The sequence below is a fragment of the Pituophis catenifer genome, unplaced genomic scaffold (genome assembly GCF_029215685.1).
Source record: "Pituophis catenifer annectens isolate HBS135680 unplaced genomic scaffold, rPitCat1.0.hap2 SCAF_9, whole genome shotgun sequence".
Taxonomy (NCBI): domain Eukaryota; kingdom Metazoa; phylum Chordata; class Lepidosauria; order Squamata; family Colubridae; genus Pituophis; species Pituophis catenifer.
Genome location: NW_027256889.1, coordinates 26,570,671 through 26,590,324, shown reverse-complemented (window position 1 = coordinate 26,590,324; position 19,654 = coordinate 26,570,671). Strand labels below are relative to the sequence as shown.

General features: G+C 40.3%; 1 protein-coding gene across 3 annotated transcripts in view; it reads left to right on the top strand.

Moving 5' to 3' along the window:
* Positions 1–17,609, top strand: part of SPOCD1 (SPOC domain containing 1) — a 41,445-nt gene extending 23,836 nt beyond the window's left edge. For 2 of the 3 annotated variants that reach the window (XM_070949788.1, XM_070949787.1), the window contains 6 exons: positions 399–447; positions 1,125–1,266; positions 5,481–5,634; positions 8,320–8,409; positions 9,912–10,098; positions 15,969–17,609. In XM_070949788.1, coding sequence (XP_070805889.1) covers positions 399–447; positions 1,125–1,266; positions 5,481–5,634; positions 8,320–8,409; positions 9,912–10,098; positions 15,969–16,894 — 1,548 coding nt within the window. In that variant the 3' untranslated portion in view covers positions 16,895–17,609. The remainder of the gene's footprint in view (positions 1–398; positions 448–1,124; positions 1,267–5,480; positions 5,635–8,319; positions 8,410–9,911; positions 10,099–15,968) is intronic. The other variant, XM_070949789.1, reaches the window with a different exon arrangement.
* Positions 17,610–19,654: the final 2,045 nt, after the last annotated feature.

Sequence of the window (19,654 nt, the reverse complement as noted above, 5' to 3'; positions counted from 1 at the left end):
ATTTTTGCAGTGTCCCACCAGGGCCATGCGATTGCTATTTCCAACCTTCTTAGCCAGCTTCTGACAAGTAAACCTAATGGGGGAAGCTGGATTTGCTCAATGATTGCATGATTCACTTAACAACTGTGGCAAAAAAAAAAGTGATGTAAAATCAGGTATAACCCAATTATCAGCTACCTTGCTTAACTATGGAAATTCTGGTCCCAACTTGTGGTCATAACTTGAGGTCTACCTGTAGCAAACTGTATTACTCAGCTCCATTGGCTACCTGCCTACCACTCTCCTCCCCTTGCAAATAGTATTAAAGCTGCAAGCTTCATTGACTTTATTATAGATGTCAGCTGGTGAGGCTAAACATTAAAAGCACAGTAACTCTCCTGGTGGTACATTATTTTTAGGAATCATCGCTGCTCGAGGTGCCATCATTAGTTGGAAGCAACCAAATAAGTAAGTTTATTTATTTGGTTTATATTTTATTGATTGAAAGCATTTATCTAGCTGCCCATTTTCTCATCACGTCTTGGCTGCTCCCATTCAAAATCAATTAAAATCATATTAAATCTATCAAACTAAACACGTTAAAAACAACTACTTTAAATAAAAAAAGTTTATTAACTTTTCACGTTAGGGTTGTGAACATGGGTTTTGAAAACTCAACAGAGGATCATTTAAAATGCCCAGGTAGCCCTTGACTTACAGTCATTCGTTTAACAAGTGTTGAAAGCTTTGACTGATCTTTGCACTTAACAATGGTTGTAGGGTACTCAAAGTCATGTGATCGAAATTTGTACCTTTAGCAACCAGCATGTATTGACAATGGTTGCTGCATCCCTGGGTCATGTGATCACCCTTTGCCACCTTCCCAACTTGTTTCTGACAAGCGGTCAATGGAGGAAAGCTGGATTCACTTACTAACCATGTAATCACTTAATGTGATTTATTCACAATGTATTCATGTGATCTGTTTAATAACTATGGCAAAAATATTTGTAAAATTGGGCACAACTCACTTAACAACCACCTTTGTTAGCAATGGAAATTGTGATCCCAGTTGTAGTCGTAAGTTGAGAACTTCCTGTAATTGAAAACAATACTTACAAGTATCTTTCTTTCTGGCTCTGCAGGAGAGTTGGCTGCTGAGAATGAGCGGATGTTTGAGCCGGCCACATATAAATTTACTTTTAAGCAGGACACAAATCCCTCTCAGATTTTGCATCAAAACATCACATGCTCGGAGATTGACAAGAGACCTCAGGATGAGGGCAGGTCTGTCTCAATTTATGATTTTCAAATCAGGTGGAATTTATGATTTTCAAATCACGTGTTCACATTTCTGTGAACATAAACTACGGAGTGTCTTGACCTTTTCAATAAAAGCTTCCAGAAATCTTAAGGAATGCTATGTGAATATTCCAGCCTCTCGGCTGACTAACAGTACTGAAGTACTTGGAGTGATACCAGACATATCACTAAAAGGCAAAATAATGAAATTGCATCTCAACTTACTATGGCCATGTCATGTGGAGGAATTCACTGCAGAAAACAATTGTGTTTGGAAGAGTTAGTGGTAAAAAGAAACCAGGCTGCCAAAGAACATGGTGGCTGGACACCATCGAATCTGACACCAGGCAGAGTTTTGTAATGACAAAACTTCTCCCTGCCTCCAACTTTCCAGTCGCTATCACATTCAGGAGAAGAACACATACTGAAAGTCAAATGCAGAGCAAAATTTGGCACTGTTATTTTCATCTAATGGTCATCTCTAAATTATTTGAGCTTCTAGCAGGTAAGGTTGTGTTTTGCATTTTGCAAATTTATTCTCCTAATTTATGGCTGATTGCTTTCCAGATTCTTTTCTGGACAGCAAGAAGTGTGTTTAATGGAGATTTAAGAGGTTAGAGCCATGATGGCAAACCTATGACATGCGTCCACAGGTGGCATGCATAGCCATATCAGTGGGCATGCAAGCTCAGCTCTTGCGCGCATGCACGCACTGGCCAACTGATTTTCAGGCCTTCTGGGCCCACCAGAAGTAGGGAAACAGGTTGTTTCATGCCTCTGGAAGGCCTCGGGGGGTGGTGGGGAGGGCCTGTTCTTCTCTCTCACCTGGCTCCAGAGCCTTTCTAGGAGTCTGGGGAGGGCGAAAACTGCCTTCCCCACTCCCCCGGAGGCCCTCCAGAGGCCAGAAATGGCCCATTTGCCAACTTCTGGTGGGACCAGAAGGCCCGTTTTTTGCTGTCCCCAGCCTCCAGAGCCTCTCTAGGAGTCTGGGTAGGGTGAAAACGGCCTCCCCCCCCCAGAGGCCCTCCAGAGGCCACAAATGACCTGTTTGCCAACTTCCGGTGGGACCTAGAGAGTCCAACTTCCAACTTCCTAGAGTGGCTCTGGAGCCAGGTGACAGAGAAAAATGGGCCTACTGGGCCATCGTGTGCCAGGAGCGGGGGGAGTGTGGGGGGGTGTCATGCGTGCATGGTGGGGTGGGGCGGGAATTATGGGTGTGGGCATGCACGTGCACACACCCCTGTCTGCCCCCCTCCTGGCATGGGATGGCAAAAAGGTTAGCCATCACTGGGCTAGAGTGTTTCCTTTTTCCATCCCATGCAAATTGGTCTGTCTTCTCTCTGAAAGAAGATACTTGAGCTGAAAAAATGTGGGGCCTGTTTATTTCTTCTCTCCAGGCTTTGAATAGGAGATAAAGTCAGTGTTTGTTCTTTGGCCAAAGCAGCCCAAGGTATTTCATTTTGGCAAAAGAAGGTATCGGCAAAACCAGAAAGAAACTGGTTAGATCCTTTTGGTCAATGCCAAGCAGTCGGCAGCTAGATATTAAACCCATCTTTCATCTCTTGCTTGTTTGCTTGCTCTGTGACCATCCCTCAAGTACATCTGTTGTGCATTTCTTTATTAAGTTTTAATTTTATCCAATCATTAAATGTATATACTGCCCATCTCACAATCAAAGTGCGTCAGTGTATAAGAATTTATGAACTGGAATAGCCATAACAACAAGTCAGCCAATGGGAACTGTTTGGTGACTGAGACACAGGATTTGTTGTGAGCCATGTCAGATGGCTCAGAGCCTGGGCATGGCTTAGCTTAACTGTTCCATGTATATAAGAGTTCATTTGTCGCTTCCAGGTTGGCTCCGCAGCGCCATTGACGGTCTTTTTAGACCGCCGCCCCCGTGATTCCGTTGAGCCGTTCTGACAGCGTTAATCAGCTGTCAAACGGCTTGAAAATCTCCCCTTCGGGAAAAGAAGGGGAGGAGAGCAGGTGGGTGAGGGTAGAGCTCCCCGAAAACCCCTGGATTAATTCCAGGGGTTAGGAGGGTGAGAGCTCCCTGTTCAGCCCACTGAAGCTCCGGATCTGGGGGGACTCTGTTTTTTTTTACAGAGCTAGGCGTTGCGTCCAATTTCTGCTGTCGAACAGAAGATTAAATGATTTCAAAAAAGCAGGCGGAACAGAAGCAGGAGGACAAGCTTTTTGCAAGTATAATACTTAACTCCGGGGATACAATGTTTCTAATTGGATTTTCTGAGCTGGAAGTTAAGATGGCGTTTCTTTGTTGCGATTTTAAAACTGAAAGTTAGAAAGGAAAGTCTTTGCTAATAGACTCGTGCTCAGAGACTGGCTTTAAGTTGCTGGAATAGATTTTGAAGAGCTGTTTGGGAAAAGATTATTTCGTTTGGTATTGCTGAAAGCTGCTCAAAAGGATGGCTCTGACTTTATGATTTTATGGTTGTGGGAAGAAAGAAAATCTCTTTAAAATAAAATGGCTTCTAAGAAAGGAGATCTTGAAAGTGCTGGATGCTATTTGGAGGTGTCAGAAACGAAACAGTTGTCTGATTTACAGAGTTATAAGGATTTTGATGCAGAACTTACAGAATTTATAAAAGAAGCCATGAATAATCATACTGCAGCTATAAGTAACCAAATAGCAATTCTTAAAGGGATAACAACAGAAATGACTGAGGAAACAAAAACAACTACGGAGCATGATGACAATTCAGGAGATATTGCAGCAGAGAGGGTGGAAGAATCTTCTCAAGAATTTTCGAGCTTACTCTCTGCTCTTTTCGGAAAAATTGATAGAATCTTTCAAAATTATGACTTGGTTTGGAAAAAAGTAGTAAATGACCAGGCTTTCGAAGTTTCAGAAGATGAAGGAGATTTGTCAGTGGAATCTATACATTTAATAGAAAAGAAACAACTGAACTTTTTTTCACAAACTCTTGATAAACTTTGGTTTTACAGACGAAGGAATGAACTAATTTATATAAGCATGAAGAGGCGATTTGGGGGCTCTAAATCAGAGGAAACTTTCTTAAAAAGGGGACAATCTTTGCAGTTATATCAACCTCAAATTAAAATGAAAAACCTCCTCAAAATAGAAGTAGGAGGGATGCAGAAAGACTGGAAAAAATATAAAAAGAAAGCAAGAATGGAAGATTAACCTTTTCTTTTGGCTTTGTAGTTGTTCTACTCATGGTTAAAAATGATTATGTTTTAGGTGTTATAACTACTGAGGGGGAAAAAGTATAAAGTTGAATATTGATTTTTAAATATGTTGATTAATCTTTTTTGGTTTTCTAGTTAATGTACTAATGGTTAATTATAAAAATGTAGAAATTTAATTAGTGAATATCTAAGGTTTATTTTTTGTTATGAGATTTCAAAATATCTGAACTTTGAGAAAAGTAGGAGGGGGAAAATGTTTTTAGGTTTGAATGTTTAATATTTGTTAATGGTTTTAAAATTCTTAGAGTTATTGGATTACATGTTATTTTGTGTCTATAAAAAGGGAGGTTGATGAAATTGTAAAAGGGGAGTTAAGGGGTCTTGGGAGTTATTAAATCTTGCAGTTAGCTAGTTTATTTTAGCGAATGTTTGGTGAAATCTATGCCCTGTTTTTGTTCTGGGAAGTCGGGGGTGGGGGGTGGTGAGGAGGGGTTGAAGATTGAGTTTACCAAATTGATTTTTTTTTCTTTTTTTCTGATGATAGTTTGAATGATTGTTTATATTGTATACTTGTTTGATCAGAAAATAAAAACTTTTTTATTAAAAAAGAGTTCATTTGTCTGTGATTGAGCGTTCTGCCTCCTTGCTTCTTGTCCTTGTCCTTGCTACTTCTACTTCTCTCTACCATGTTGCAAGAGCTGCATGGATATTGTATACATGCATCATGTTTTATATTATTGTATATAAAGAAGTTTCTTCTATAAATGAATCCTGCTCAGTTATTTGCTTGTATGCTGGTTGGATTGCTACAAACTGAGACAAAGTGATTCTTTCAACTGGATCCATGTCAGATAATCTCTATTAAACGTGCTTTGGCTTTCAGTAATAATTTCTATTCAAAATTTATTATGTAGAAATATTAGCATATTAAAATTGAGTGGAAACCCATAGTGATTAATTAAGACATGAAATAGTAGCTGGTGTGCAACAGACCATAATCTGCAGATTTCTTTCTCTTTCTTTAGGTCTGCCTTTGCTAGCGCTGCAAACCGAAATCGACCAGTGGCAAAGCAGTCCAGCTACTCAGTCATCTGGAATGGGCTTATTCAGATGTTCAGTGTGAAGCAGTTTGTAGCCAAAGCATATCCTGTTTCTGGTTTTGGTCCTCATCTCTGTCAGGTAGGGTACCTATAGAAGAGAATATTTGTAGCTCAGAGTTGAACTGTGGGGTCCTTGGTGCTCTCTGAGCTTATTTATTTATTTTATTTATTTTAATTTGATTTATATGCCGCCCTTCTCCGGAGACTCAGGGCGGCTTACAATGCGTTAAGCAATAGCCTACATACTTTTGTATATTTATACAAAGTCAGCTTATTGCCCCCACAAACTGGGTCCTCATTTTACCTACCTTAGAAAGGATGGAAGGCTGAGTCAACCTTGAGCCTTGGCGAGATTCGAACCTGCAGAAATTGCAGGCAGCTGGTCTTAATAACAGGGTGCATTAAACCACTGTACTACCAAGGCTTAGTTGTTTCCTTGCTGATGTTTCATTACCCAACTAGGTAACATCAACAGTGCTAGGACATCAGTTCTAGTCTAGCACTGAAGATGTTACCTAGTTGAGTAATGAAATGTTTGTAGAAAACAACCAAGTGCAGAGTGCTCTGAAGGACCCCACTGGTAGTGGTAGCTTTAAGTAACTGAATCCGCTATGGGCTACCTGTGAGATGCACACTCGACACCCCATTTGCAGCTCTGAGCACCTCAAGACCTGACCTGTTGCTGAAATTCGGCCACAGAATGGTCAATTTTGCCAATGTGATTTTGGGTATCCATCTTTGAAGTTGAAATGGTAATTACCTTCTAATTCCTCTTCTTGCCCATAACACCACCAAAAAGGGCCAAAATATTTTAGTGCTATTCCTCATTGGGATGCGATGATGGCAGCAGAAAATTTCCTGATGTCCTGACTTACATAATATTAGCACAGCTGCTCTTGTTCTCCCGTAGAAGGATTGTGCAATTTCTCCATTATTCCACTTCTGTCATTAGAACATTACCCAGCATGGCTAAATGTTAAATACATAACTACATAATGCATTACAATGCACTGAGCTGCAAGAAGTGGTGTCTGGAAAAGGAAACAAACTGCAGTGAATTCATTCATTCATTCATTCATTCATTCAGTTTTGATAGCGCCACATCTCAAATAAGTGGTTTGAATTATTTTTTTTTAATGAATGCTGGGTGGGGGATTGTGGGAGATGAAATCACACAGTTTAAAGTTGTTGAGACTGAGAGACACTGGTTGCAAGCCAGTCATGTGACTGCAATTTTTGCCAGTTTCCAGTACTTTTTGCTGGTTTTTGGCATTTGAAATTTGGAATACAGCATTACACCCATTCAGGAGAATGGATTTGCTTTATGACCATCATAAAAATGGTTGTAAAATTGAGTCAGGTCACATAATGACCTACTTAATGACCGCAACTACTTACGACAGAAATTCTGGGTTCAGTTGTGGTTGTTAACCGAGGACTCACTGTATACATCTCTAATGCACCCATGGTTAGAGTAATGTATACTATTTGGTCACTGAATTCCTGGAGGGATATTGCAGAACTGAGAAAAGAAAGAGCAATCAGATTAGTTATGATTACAGAAATGGACCACAGTTATTCTTATATTCTTATGGATAGGGCAGGAATGTTCTGCTTCCATCAGGAGCTTATTAGAGAGCCTCAAACATATCTGTGTGGTTTTGCTATGGGGTTTTGGCCCTGTTGGTTTTCTTATTTTTTTATAGTCCATAATTACGTGGTGTGGCTCAGCACATGGTTAAGATGCTGGGCTTTTTGGTTGGAAAGCCGGCAGCCCAGGTTTGAGACCCGAGTGCCATGTGATGTGAGTTTCCATCCTCGCCCCAGCTCCAGCCAACCAAGCAGTGTTGTGACCTCAACTTCCAGAGTCATTAAAACACACAAGTAGTCCCCAAAACCCCTTTTATTGCAACAGCTGTGAATTACGTTCATTCACAGCTGAGTCCCAATTAGTTGCAAAAAGTCCTTCGGGAGAAGTCCTTCAGGATAATCACCAACCTTTACCTCCCTTGACATGCTGCCAAAGACCTACTTGGCAAAGCCACACAGAGTCCAGAATCAAACAGAGATGCTGACTGGGAACAGAATCAACAACATTGCTTTCCTGCAAAGGGCCCACTTGCCTTTGCTCCTCTTTTAAGCCTTATGGGAGGGGCCAATCATCTCCAGGCCTTACTGCCAAGTCGTCCCTTTTGTTTTAACTGTTCTTGCCTTCTGGCAGCTCTGCACATGCACGCACTAGGAACAGGCTCCCCCTGTTCTTCTGCCTCTTTGATGTCCAACTCTGGAGGCTCCGGAGTCCATGCATAACTCCCAGATGGCCCTGGCCCCATTTCTGCCTCTGATGCAGAGCCCTTATCCAAGCCTTCCCCAGACTCCAGGACTGGCCCATGTTCCTCCCCAGCCTCCTCACTGTCCAACTCCATTGCCAGCTCCGCAGGCTGCTGGCGGACCACAACAAGCATGCAAATGTGAGTAGATAAATAAGTACCACTTTGGTGGGAAGGTAGCAGCGGTCTGGGACCTCATGCTGGTCACATGACCAGAGAAATGTCCTCAGACAGCACTGGCTCAATGGCCTTGAAACAGAGATGAGCACCGTCCCCTATGGTTGGCAAGAATAAAATCTGCAGGGACTTCTTTATCTTTACCTTGCCATAAGGAATGCTGATAAAAAGTGCATCCGTTGGATTAGCTTTACTACTATATATGGAGCTTTCTTTTTTTGCAACACTGAAAGTTTGCCTCTTTTATTTTCTTGTAGGCTTTACCAACAGTTCTTCAATCAAAGGGAAATATTCTCCCCAAGGATGTCTGGGTTTATGTAGACAGCATATGGCCAACAAAGAGAGAGGTATTTTCATTTTTCCCAAATTCTTCCTTTGTTTAGGAATGGTTACTCATATCCTAACAAACCTACTTCCACTTCCAAATATAGGATGTGAGGGACATTGGAGCAGGGGTAAAATGTAAAATTTGTTACTACTGGTTCTGTGGGCGTGGCTTGGTGGAGGGGTGTAATGTGACTGGGTAGGCATGGCCAACTTTTTTTTTTTTTAACTTTTCAAAGCATTTTTTCTAATGCTTTGAAAAGCCTCTGCCGATCAGGCAACTCAGCTGGGATCGTCAGAGGCTTTTTAAAGCATTTTTTTACCACCTCTTTGACCAAGAGGTTGCAGGAAAAAATACTTTGAAAAGCCTCTGACGATCCCAGCTGAGCCGTGCGATCATCAGAGGCTTTTTAAAATTATTTTTAAAAGCATTTTTTTGTCAGAAGAGGTTGTAGAAAAAATGCTTTTAAAAGTAAAAAAAAAAAAGCCTCTGATGATTGTGCGGCTCAGCTGGGCATGGTGGAGGGGAGGGGCGCAGGGATTTTTGCTACCGGTTCTCCGAACCACCCACCGCCATCGCTAACGGATCAGGCAATCCGGTCTGAACCGGGAGCATTTCATCCCTGCATTGGAAGCCATCTAATCCAACCTTCTCCCCATAGCTGGAATGGAATCCCCTGATTTGGCTGAAAGTGTCTGGCTGGCCCAAAGTCATCCAGGAAGCTTGCGTGCTGAAGGAAAGACTAGTACTCATAGGATCTGTTCCTAGTCTATCTGTCCATCTTTTCCAACCAGCAGACTCCCTATTGCCTTGACTTTAGTTCGGTACATACTTCAAAGAAGCCTTTTTGTTATTTATTTATTTATTTTTTGTGTTCATCACTAGCCTCAATTCATTCTCAGTTTTAGCCTCCCTGACCCCATCTTTGGGCTGTATTTTAGTTTCATTATACAGCCTTTTGTTCCATTTTTTTAAAAAAAGTTATCCTTTGTGTTTCTGAATTTATAAGAGAGCATCTTTTGAAACGATGCTGGTCTCATCAGTTGTCTCTCATTTTTCTTTCTCTCTGGCACTGTTTGTGCTTGGGCTTTAATTAAGTTGTTTTTCAGACTCCCTCAAACCTCCTGAAGAATTTTTCCCTTCAGGATTCCCATTCTTGAAATCCTCTCTGTTTAGCTTATGAAGTCAGCTGGCTGAGCTGAAATCTGGAACACCCCCTGAGTGTAAATTCTACACTCACAAGGTCAAAGCTTTTGCAGTTTCCACTTCTTCAGTTATTTCTTGGGTTAGGCTTAATTTGCCAGTGTAACTCTTAACATAAAGTACAGTAAGTCTCTGAACACACACACACAAAGACACACACACACAATCCACAAAGAGTTTGCCTATTCCTGTAGTGTGCTGGTCGTATAGGCAGCTCCTGCTTTAATTCTTGCAAGAAAAACCATAAATTATATAGACAAATGTTTATGTTGCATTTTTTTTCCCATCAGCTAATGGCCTTTCTCTTACCTTTCCATTAAGGAAATGGGGGTGATACGATTCCGCCCCAGTTTATCCAGAGATTTCAATTCTTACCACACATTGTATACCTATCTGAACAACAGACAGAGATACGGCATTGTGGAAAGCAGCCAGATGGAGATATTCCTGGTGCCGTTACCAGCCTACCAATTGGTGCCTTCCCAATTCCACCCGGTAGGTGGACCAGGTAGGAACCAGACCAGGTCTCTTTTATGTTCTTGGTTCTTAGGAAGCTGGACAGCTTAAAACCAGGACAAATATTCTTTGTAAGATAAGCTTCCTGTCAAGGAAAATAGATTTGTTTTTTGTTTTTATTTCTTTGGCTATTATAATTTAATACAACCTCTCCGTTATGGGTTTTCTTTCAAGCAAACTTCTCTTTGTTTCAGCAGTTTTTGTAGAGTTACCATTTCTGGACTGCAGACCTTGGAATGGCCACTAGATGACAGGAAAGAGAGTGTTCTGCATTTTTTGCTGCCATCTAGGGGCAACTGAACTTTTGCAGCTGTGGTACGAGAACTCAAGTGAAATCAGCAAAATGAAAAAAAAAAAAAGGCTGAAGAAGAAAGAGAATGGCAGAAATCAGATGCTCCCCCCCCCACGCCTCTGCCTGCTGCCAGTGCTGCTGTGTGTTGGAATCGCCTCCCTCCATTAAATTGGGTGTCAATCTGTCCCACCATCTCTCAGCTTGCCCGCGTTGTACATGTTTTCCCAAAAATAAGTCCTAATGCATCTTTTGCCCCCCCCCCATATAAGTCTGGGTCTTATTTTCGGGGAAACACAGTAGATGACAGGAAAGAGAGTGTTCTGTATTTTTTTTGCTGCCATCTAGTGGCACCTGAACTTTTGCAGCTGAAGTATGAGAGCTCAAGTGCAATCAGAGAAGTGAAAAAAAAAAGATGAGAAGAAGAAAAGGGAATGGCAGAAGGCTGCTAGTACTGATGATGTTACTTAGTTGGGTCATGAAACCCCTACAAGAAAACAACCAAGCTCAGAGAGCATCAAGGACCACACAGATAATTGCAAGGATTATTGGTATCTGGAAGAGCAGGAGTAACCGAAAGAAAATGTCGTTTCGCCCAGGGTTGACAGAGTTCTCTGATTACATGTCAAGAAAATGTACAAGACAAGTGGAGAGTGGAAGTAGAAGAAAAATTAAACTCAGATTCCCAGTCAATGTAATCAACCTGGCCAAAGTAGATGTCAGTTCTAGTGTTGCAGCTCGAACTCAACCCAAAGAAAAAGAAACAGGATTCAGGAAAGCTGACATGAGAAAGCCTGAGAGAACACAAGATACTGGAAGGTATAGAAATGAAGTTTTCTGTGGGAAGATGCATTAAATGGTGTCAAGACCTTTTGTAGTTAGCAAGATTGACAGGGAAGTCTATGTGATGTCACTCTGTTAAAGCAATTCCAGATTAAGATAACATTTAAGTGAATGAGAGTTGGCAAAGGAGACACTACTCAGAAATGTTAGCTCTGGTATGTGCACCAAGGAGGATATCATCTATGTCAAGGATGCCGAACCTGCAAGCTTTGAGAAATTCCTCTAATAATTGCCAATAATTTGTTATGTTTAACGTGACCAGAGAGGGAAACCACTGAGAATTCTTGCAGAGAAATAACATAAAATTCACATAAAATGTGTCAATATAAGTAATTATGAGCTGGAATAGACATGGTAACAGGTCAACCAATGGGGACTGTTTGGAAACTGAAACATAGTATTTGTTTGTGTGGGGCCATAAGAGACAGTTTGGAGTCTGGGCTTAGACTTGCTGAACTGTATATAAGAGTTGGTTTGGCCTCTGTACAATATATTAGCCTCTGTATCTCTCTACTCTGTAATGACTTGCTTCTATGAATATTGATTCTGTGTTCCTGATACTGTATGCTGAATTCTGCTGTATGGTATTGTACATAAAGTTTCTTATATAATTTGAATCCTGCTGAATTGTCTGTGTATATGCTGCAACGAACTTTGACAGTTTATGGACCCAGAGCACATCAGACACAGTAAGACTGAACTGTAATTAAGCTGAAGGACTGCCTGTGTTATAGTAAAAGAGACAAGGCAGAGAAAGATTGCAGGATGGGTGTTGAATTCAGGGAGAGCTCTCTGCCTCATTTGGGACAGAAGAATTATATTATTTGGGCTGCAAAATTGGAATGTTTCCTGAAGGCTAAGGAGCTTTGGGATATTGTTGTTAATCTACCCCTGGCACAATTAGCAGCTGCAGATCAAAGGCAGCATGATAAGGCACTCACCTACATCATCTTAAGTTTAGAAGATGAACAATTCTTGAATGTAGCTGATTTAAAGACTGCAAAGGAGGTCTGGCTGAAATTGAGAAGTGTGCATGTGAGTGCATCAGCATGCAATATTGTGCAATTATCAAGAAAGTTGTACAGAGCCAGGCTGCAGCCACAAGCGAGTGTGGAGCAGCATTTTTTGCACATGCAGACTTTATTCATTGAGCTGGAACAGCGTGGGATGCAGATTCCTGAATCTCAAAAGGTGCTGTCAGTGTTAAACAGCCTTGATGAAACATGGGACATTGTTTCAGCAGTATTTAATGCAAACCAGAGCAAGAGTTCCGTTTGGAGGCCCTTAAAGTCTATTTAATTTCTGAGGAGAACAAACACCATTTTAGAAAAAGCCACGAGCAGAAATTCCTGAGGTGGGGGCCCAAGGAACAGAGAGAGAAAAGCAACAGACAAGATGTCTGCAGAGACCGGAATACAGCCCACAGCAGAGATGGTGCTTCATATGTGGTGATAAGACTCATTTGAAGAAAGACTATTTGAAAAGAAAAGGGACAACAGATGGACAGGCTGCTGTTGCAAAAGTTGGCTATTGTAATAGTAGGGACCAATAGTTAATAGACAGTGGGGCTAGTCAAACAATTGTTAATAATTCAAAATTGTTTTCCAGGATGGATCCGGCTGGAAGAGATGAAGTAGCCTTGGCAAATGGCCAGAAGGCTAAAGTTATTGGAAAAGGCAGTGTCCTGGTTCCATGTTTGAAGCAAAGGTTTAATGATATATTATGTGTGCCTGAAATGGAGCATAATTTACTGAATGTCTCTAGCTTAGGCAAGCATGGATTTGAGACCACATTTGTAAATGGGAGGTGTCTCATAAAGAGAAATGTAAGTGTATGTGCACAGGGCAAAAAGCAGGATAATCTTTATGTGTTATAGGGACAAAAGGTTAAATGTACACAAACATTTGGGAATGTGGCACAACATGATTCATGTGTTCATCTCTTGCATAGAAAGCTTGGCCATGCCAGCTTCAGAGTTTTATAAAAGATTCAACAGTTTGCAGAAGGTATAAACTTAAAGGGGTGTAAGGCATCTTTGGACTGTGCAGTATGTAAATAATCAAAGTCTTAAGGCATTCCCAGTGCGCAAAAGTAGCAGACAACAAGACAACAAGGAAATATTGGCATTGCCTATAATTGAACAAGTAAAGTGGAAAGAAGCCATGGACAAGGAAAAGAAATCCATTGGTGAACATAGAGTGTTCACATCTATGACTTTGCCACAGGGTTGCAAAGCCATAGGGTGCAAATGGGTGTACAAAAGGAAGATACTAGCCAACAATGAGGTCCAGACCAGACATTGTGCAGTAAGCAGTCTAAGTCGCTTTACTGCTGCACCAACTCAATTGCTTTGGATGGATATAAAAAGGAATTCTTAGGTATTTGAAGGGAACTGTGAAATTGGGTCTTCAAATACAGGTCTGGGAAGAATATTACATTATTCAGTTTTCTGTATATTCCAGTCATAAAAGGAGGAGTATCAATATAAGTAATTATGAGCTGGAATAGACATGGTAACAGGTCAGCCAATGGGGACTGTTGGAAATTGAAACATAGTATTTTCGTCGGGCCCTAAAAACTCATCTCTTTCAGTTAGCTGGTCTCTCTTGATTTTATGATTTTATGGTTGATTTTAAATTTTGATATGATTTTAAATTGATAAATTTTAAACTATGGGCCAAATTTAATTATTTTAAATCTATTTTTAATCGCACTTTATGTATAAATGTTTTATTTTGGCTGTTCACCGCCCTGAGTCTGAAAGGAGAAGGGCGGTATAGAAATTTGAATAATAAATAAATAATAAATAAATAAATTTGTTTGTATGAAGTTCTAAAGGCAAAGATGGACTTAGCCCAAAAAGGGGATGCAACTTTGTGTTATATTGATGGGTTCAATTTTGATTTTGCTGGGTGTGATGGATATCAGGCCCCTTGGATGATTCAGTGTCCTATACTTTTGTATGCTCCAGGGGCAAATATGGAGATGCTTGAACTTTTATTGAACTTCATTGAATCTCCAATGCGTGGGACGGATTACAATCAACCTCCACATGAGCCAAAACTATTCTGCACTGTTGCAGAATCTTTAATGATTGGACCTTTCGGGAAGTCTGCTTTCCTCAGCTGTCATCTCCCACCTCCCCCCCCCCCCGCCTAATGCTGTCATTTTCACTGGCTTTGTTATGATGACCTTTGCATGCCTGTTTTGAGACAACATGGTATTTGATTGTCCTGTGGCAACTGGAACAGGATATTAAATTTTTTCCATCGACATTTGGAATTGGCCTTGTCCTTTCGTTTCGCATTGCAAAATGCCAGAGAATCATATGCACAGCTACCAAGTGTGCTATTTACTTAGATCCAGAGTGAGGGATGAAGAGAAACAGGCAGGGGAGCGCATACCAGTTGGTCAAAGCAATTCACCTCCGTCATTTTCTAAAGAAAGCAGATTAGTCTCCTTCATTGCATTGTTTTGTTTCGAATCTAAGCAAAAGATTCTGAGAGTTGTACTTCAGAACATCTCTAGGGCACTAAGGTAAAGCATTGTACAGCACCTATATAATGTTAGTTAAATCTTTTGGATAAATAAGGGCCAACAAATTTAAAGACTTGTTTTAAAATCCCACAATTACCAAAAAGTCCCAATTCTTCAGACTCTTACAGAATGTCCGTATTCAGGAAACTGCTTACAGCAAGAGCTTGGGGACACAACATCCCTAGATTAATTGCTTAAGTGGAGACAGGAAGAAAATCATATACATATAGTTTTGCTTATGGCAGTCCACCAAAATTAATACCTTTAACTGCTCTACACTAAATAAATAAATATCTCCATCTCTATATCTCATCTCTATAATCTGTGTCTATATATCTATATCAGTGATGGTGAACCTATGACATGTATGTCCAAAGTGATACACCATGACATTTTGCGTGACATGCCAGTGTTCACCAACATCCAACAACAACTCCCTGTTTGAATTACCAAAGAAACTGAATGAATACAAACACAAGAGATACGTGTGACCCTGCACCACCCAAAGCTTAAAATGGATTCTCCCCATCCATATCAGCATATAGTTTGTCATCTTCAAAGGTGTGATTGATAATGACACAAAAGAGAGTGCAACTTGCAAAATGCAATGGGAACACGGGGTGGTTGTTTGCACACAAAGATCATTTTCGAGGAGCAAGCATAGAGAATATTTTTGCAAATATTTTGCAACTACAGTCTGCAAAATGAGCATGCTATCAGCAATGGTGTGCAATCAACTTTGTGTGAACTAGAAGTGTGTTGGATTATGAATGAAAAAGAGTTGCTTCTCTTTTGTTCAGGATGTATGTGTGTATGTAAGAGAGACTGACATGCCTGTGGAGTCAGGTTAGGCATTTCAAATTTTTGACATGCCAAGCCCAAAAGATTCACCATCACATTGCCATATACACTATATGCATGATTTAAATGGTAGGCTTTTACTTCCTGCAGAAAAGACAGTAGAAAATTGGCTGTTCTCTTCACAGCCTTGAGATTGGGAACGGTATGCTTAAGGTTGACATTATGTTTCTGTCTGGAACTTGAGAACCACAAGTTCCTGCCTCACGAACTTCGTTCTTTTCAGTATTGGCAACTGGTGAAAAGAAAGTGCTTCTTTTAAAAATGGCTGAGACTCTTGTGAAGTTGTCCCTGGGTACGTCCTTTTAATTTTGTGGCTTTGTTTCTTTCAACAGGGCTTGATCAATGCCATCCAGCTTTGCTGTTAGGGCTGATTTTGCCCAAAAGAACTCGTCTGGACATCCTGAAGACAAGTCATGATCTTCCACCTAAAGCCAAGAGAAAGAGAGTCACTTCTAAGGTCAGCCCGGAAAACAGCTACTTCACTGTCCCATCACATTTACAGGTAGCTGTTGGTCAGGAACAGACCTCGCAGCCTCTGTGCACAGAGGGCCTTTCCTCTGGGGAAGGTCTGTCAAGCCTTCCAAAGCAAGAGGAGCTGACAGTTGATAGTCTTCTCGGTCTCATAGAACAGCTCAAAAGAGACATACTGTGTAGAGCGCCTTCCTCTTCTTGCCACCAAGATGCAAGAGATGAAGTCAATCAAACTTCTTTGGGCGATACTTTCCATTCAACAGCAGATTCTGCTTCAACTGGAGAACAGTTGGGCAATTCAACCCTGGAAATTTTGGGAGTGCAGCCGTGTCAGAGTGGGGAAGAGATACAGTTTTGCATTGATCCTCATCCATCCGATTTCTGTAGCATGCTTGAGCCTCTTTTACCTTCTGGGGTTTTACATCCAGATCAACATGGAACTCATATGGCATTACCATATGGAGCCCAAGGGATAAACACCTTTGAAAATCCACTTTCACCTACTGTCCTTTGTGCTGAAGCGGTGACACCTGTTGAAGAATGTCAGGCTCAACTTTCACCCCAGATTCCTTATAGCAACACGATTGGAGAACATAGCCCATCTGTGCAGGAAACTTTATGTCTCATCCAATATGTGACACAGATGCAGTCCAGCATTCAAAATCTGGAAGCTCAACCATTTAGTCTCCTTACACAGGAAATGATCCCTGCCTTGTCTCAGATTCCAGCAGGAATAGAGTCATTTCCAGTCCAGCAAGACAGTGGATACTACATAGGACCAACTTGAGATGCTTGGGAGGGTGACAGATGTGATGATGGCAGTTTAAAGCTGCAAAATAGAGGACAACTCCTCTTTGAGAGCAAACAGGGTAGAAATAGGGATAGAATAAGCTGCAGGTGCAGGAAGCTTCATTACTTTCTTAACCTGCTTGCATATTTAGTCCTTATCATTCTAAGAGCCTGGGGTACATTTAGGTTTCAATTGTGCATTGATTGGGGTTTAAAAATGTATTTAGTGTTTCTCAGTCTTGGCAACTTCCCCAGCCAATAGGGAATTCTGGGAGTTAAAGTTCCACACACCTTAAAGTTACCAAGATTGAAAAACACTGAGTTGGATACTGTAAATTACGCAAATCCTAGTATGTCCATCACATACCATGATTGTGACAAACAGGTAGCTAATTGGCTCACCAGAAACCATTGCAAACTCAAGACTTAAAATGAGCGTTTTCCATGAAGTTAATGGAAATTGGGCATTTGGTAATTTCCAGGGCAAAAAAGAGATGGATAGTTTTATGGTTTTATGTTATATGCTGATGATTTTGAATATGCATGTTGGGCAAGAGGCAGATTCCATGAGGAAAATGAGAATTGTATTGGGGGTTGAAGTTATTGTCTGAGTAGAAGACAACTGTTCCTAAAGTTTATTTTCCATGTTTAAAAAACCATTCAAAAGTGTTTTTTTTTAAAAAATAAAAATAAAGGTTTTATTACTTTTGTAAGATTCTGGGGTTTTGAGGTTTTTTTAAAAAATCTTTTTTTTAACCTGTGCTGAGGTAAGGAAAAAGTTGGAATAGTTGTTTTCTTTCTTTTTTTTTTTTAAATATCTTTATTAAATATTTACAGTAAAATTGACACATAATAATGATTGGAAAACAATATAAGAAATGAAATGTAAGGACACATAAACACAAGACTAAAACGAAACAACAAACATGACTAACTGAGAGTTAAACTCACTCTCCAATTAATATTAACTAATATCATCCTAACCAAACATTTCAATACAATCAAGTTCTTTTAATTATCTACAAAACAATTGGCCTGTTTTTTTCAAGATTATAAAGAATTATATAGCCTATTAAGTATCTATTTAATCTAATAAAACGATCTTATCACCCTAGGTTTAACCTTTTTTTAAGCCAGACAAAGCATCTGTCCCTACTTTTATTATATATTGAGTCTTTCTTATCTTTTAATATATATGTTAACCTGTCCATCTCAGCACATCGAAGAATCTTATTTATTATCAGATGGTCGGGGGGCGTATCTGCATCTTTCCACAGTTGGGCAAATGCCATTCTTGCCACTGTTGTGACATGGACAAATATGTACCAATCCTTGTTGTCAATGTGGATCGGTCTTATTCCTAGTAAGTAGAGGTCTGGGTGAAGGGGAAAGCTCACACCTGTTATTTCCAGCAGCCACTGCTGTATTTTCCCCCAATAACGTCTAGTCAACGGACAAATCCACCACTGATGGAAGAAAGTACCCTTGGCCGACCTACATTTCCAACATCTATCAGAGGATCCTGGGAACATCTTAGCGATTCTGGCGGGGGGGAGATACCAACGGTAGATCATCTTATAAAAGTTTTCTTTGAATGGGGAAGAAAGGGTCAATTTCATAGTTTTGTTCCATACATTTTGCCATGCATCAAGCTGAATTGTTGTTCCAATATTTCTCCCCCAGGCAATCATCGTGTCCTTTACAATCTCCTCCGCCATAAAATTGGATAGAAGAAAATTGTAAATGTTGGAAATAAATTTCCTTTGGCCACTTAGGAGAAACTTGTCAAAAGTTTGTAAATGAAGGGAAATACCATGTTCCTGTCTATCCCTAGCGAATCTAGTTTGAATTTTCGCATAGGACCACCAGTCTATGTCTAATCCTCTAGTTTGGAGATCGGCTCTAGGTCTAAGTCTCCCGACTTCATCCAACAAGTCACCATAAACCCAGTTCCTCTTTGTGTTGTGCACAGTCGGAAGGGTCACTGCCTCTAACAGAGACACCCATTTAGGAATCTGTGTGTAAACTTGCTTTTTCACCATTTCCCAAACCCTTAATAAAATTCCTCTAATATAATGATTTGTAAAATATTTGGATTGTTTGTCTTTCTGAGACCACAAAAAGAAATGCCATCCCTGCTGCAAATCATATCCTTCAATTGCTAAAATGCGCTTTCTTGAGAGGATCACCCAATCTTTTATCCAAACCAGGGATGAAGCTTGGTAGTAAAGCTCCCATACATAGGGAGCCCCAAGCCGCCCCTTGTTTTGTGCTCTTGCAGCATTTTTCTTTTTATACGGGGTTTTTTACTCTGCCAAATAAATTTACTTAGAATTTGGTCTAATTTCCTAAAAAAAATTTTATCCAATCTTGCAGGAGCCGTTTGAAATAAAAAGATCCATTTCGGTAAACATGGGCTTTTATCGCGGTAATTCTACCCAAAAATGAGATCTGAATATGCTGCCATCTCTCCACTTCGTTCGCTGTGTCTATTAATAATTTAGAATAATTGAGCTCTTTGATAGAAGAACATCTATTTCTAAGCCAAATACCTAAATATTTAAGTTTTTTGACACAATTAATCCCCATAATACTTTGGATCTGTTCCTTTTGGGCACCTGACAAATTTTTTGTTAACATTTTGGTTTTATCCTTATTGATTTTTTTTTTAAATACTTTATTGAATTTTCCAATTTTAAAAAGACAATGTACAATCACAATCTTGATCCGAGATGCAGTGTTTACACATTTCATAGAT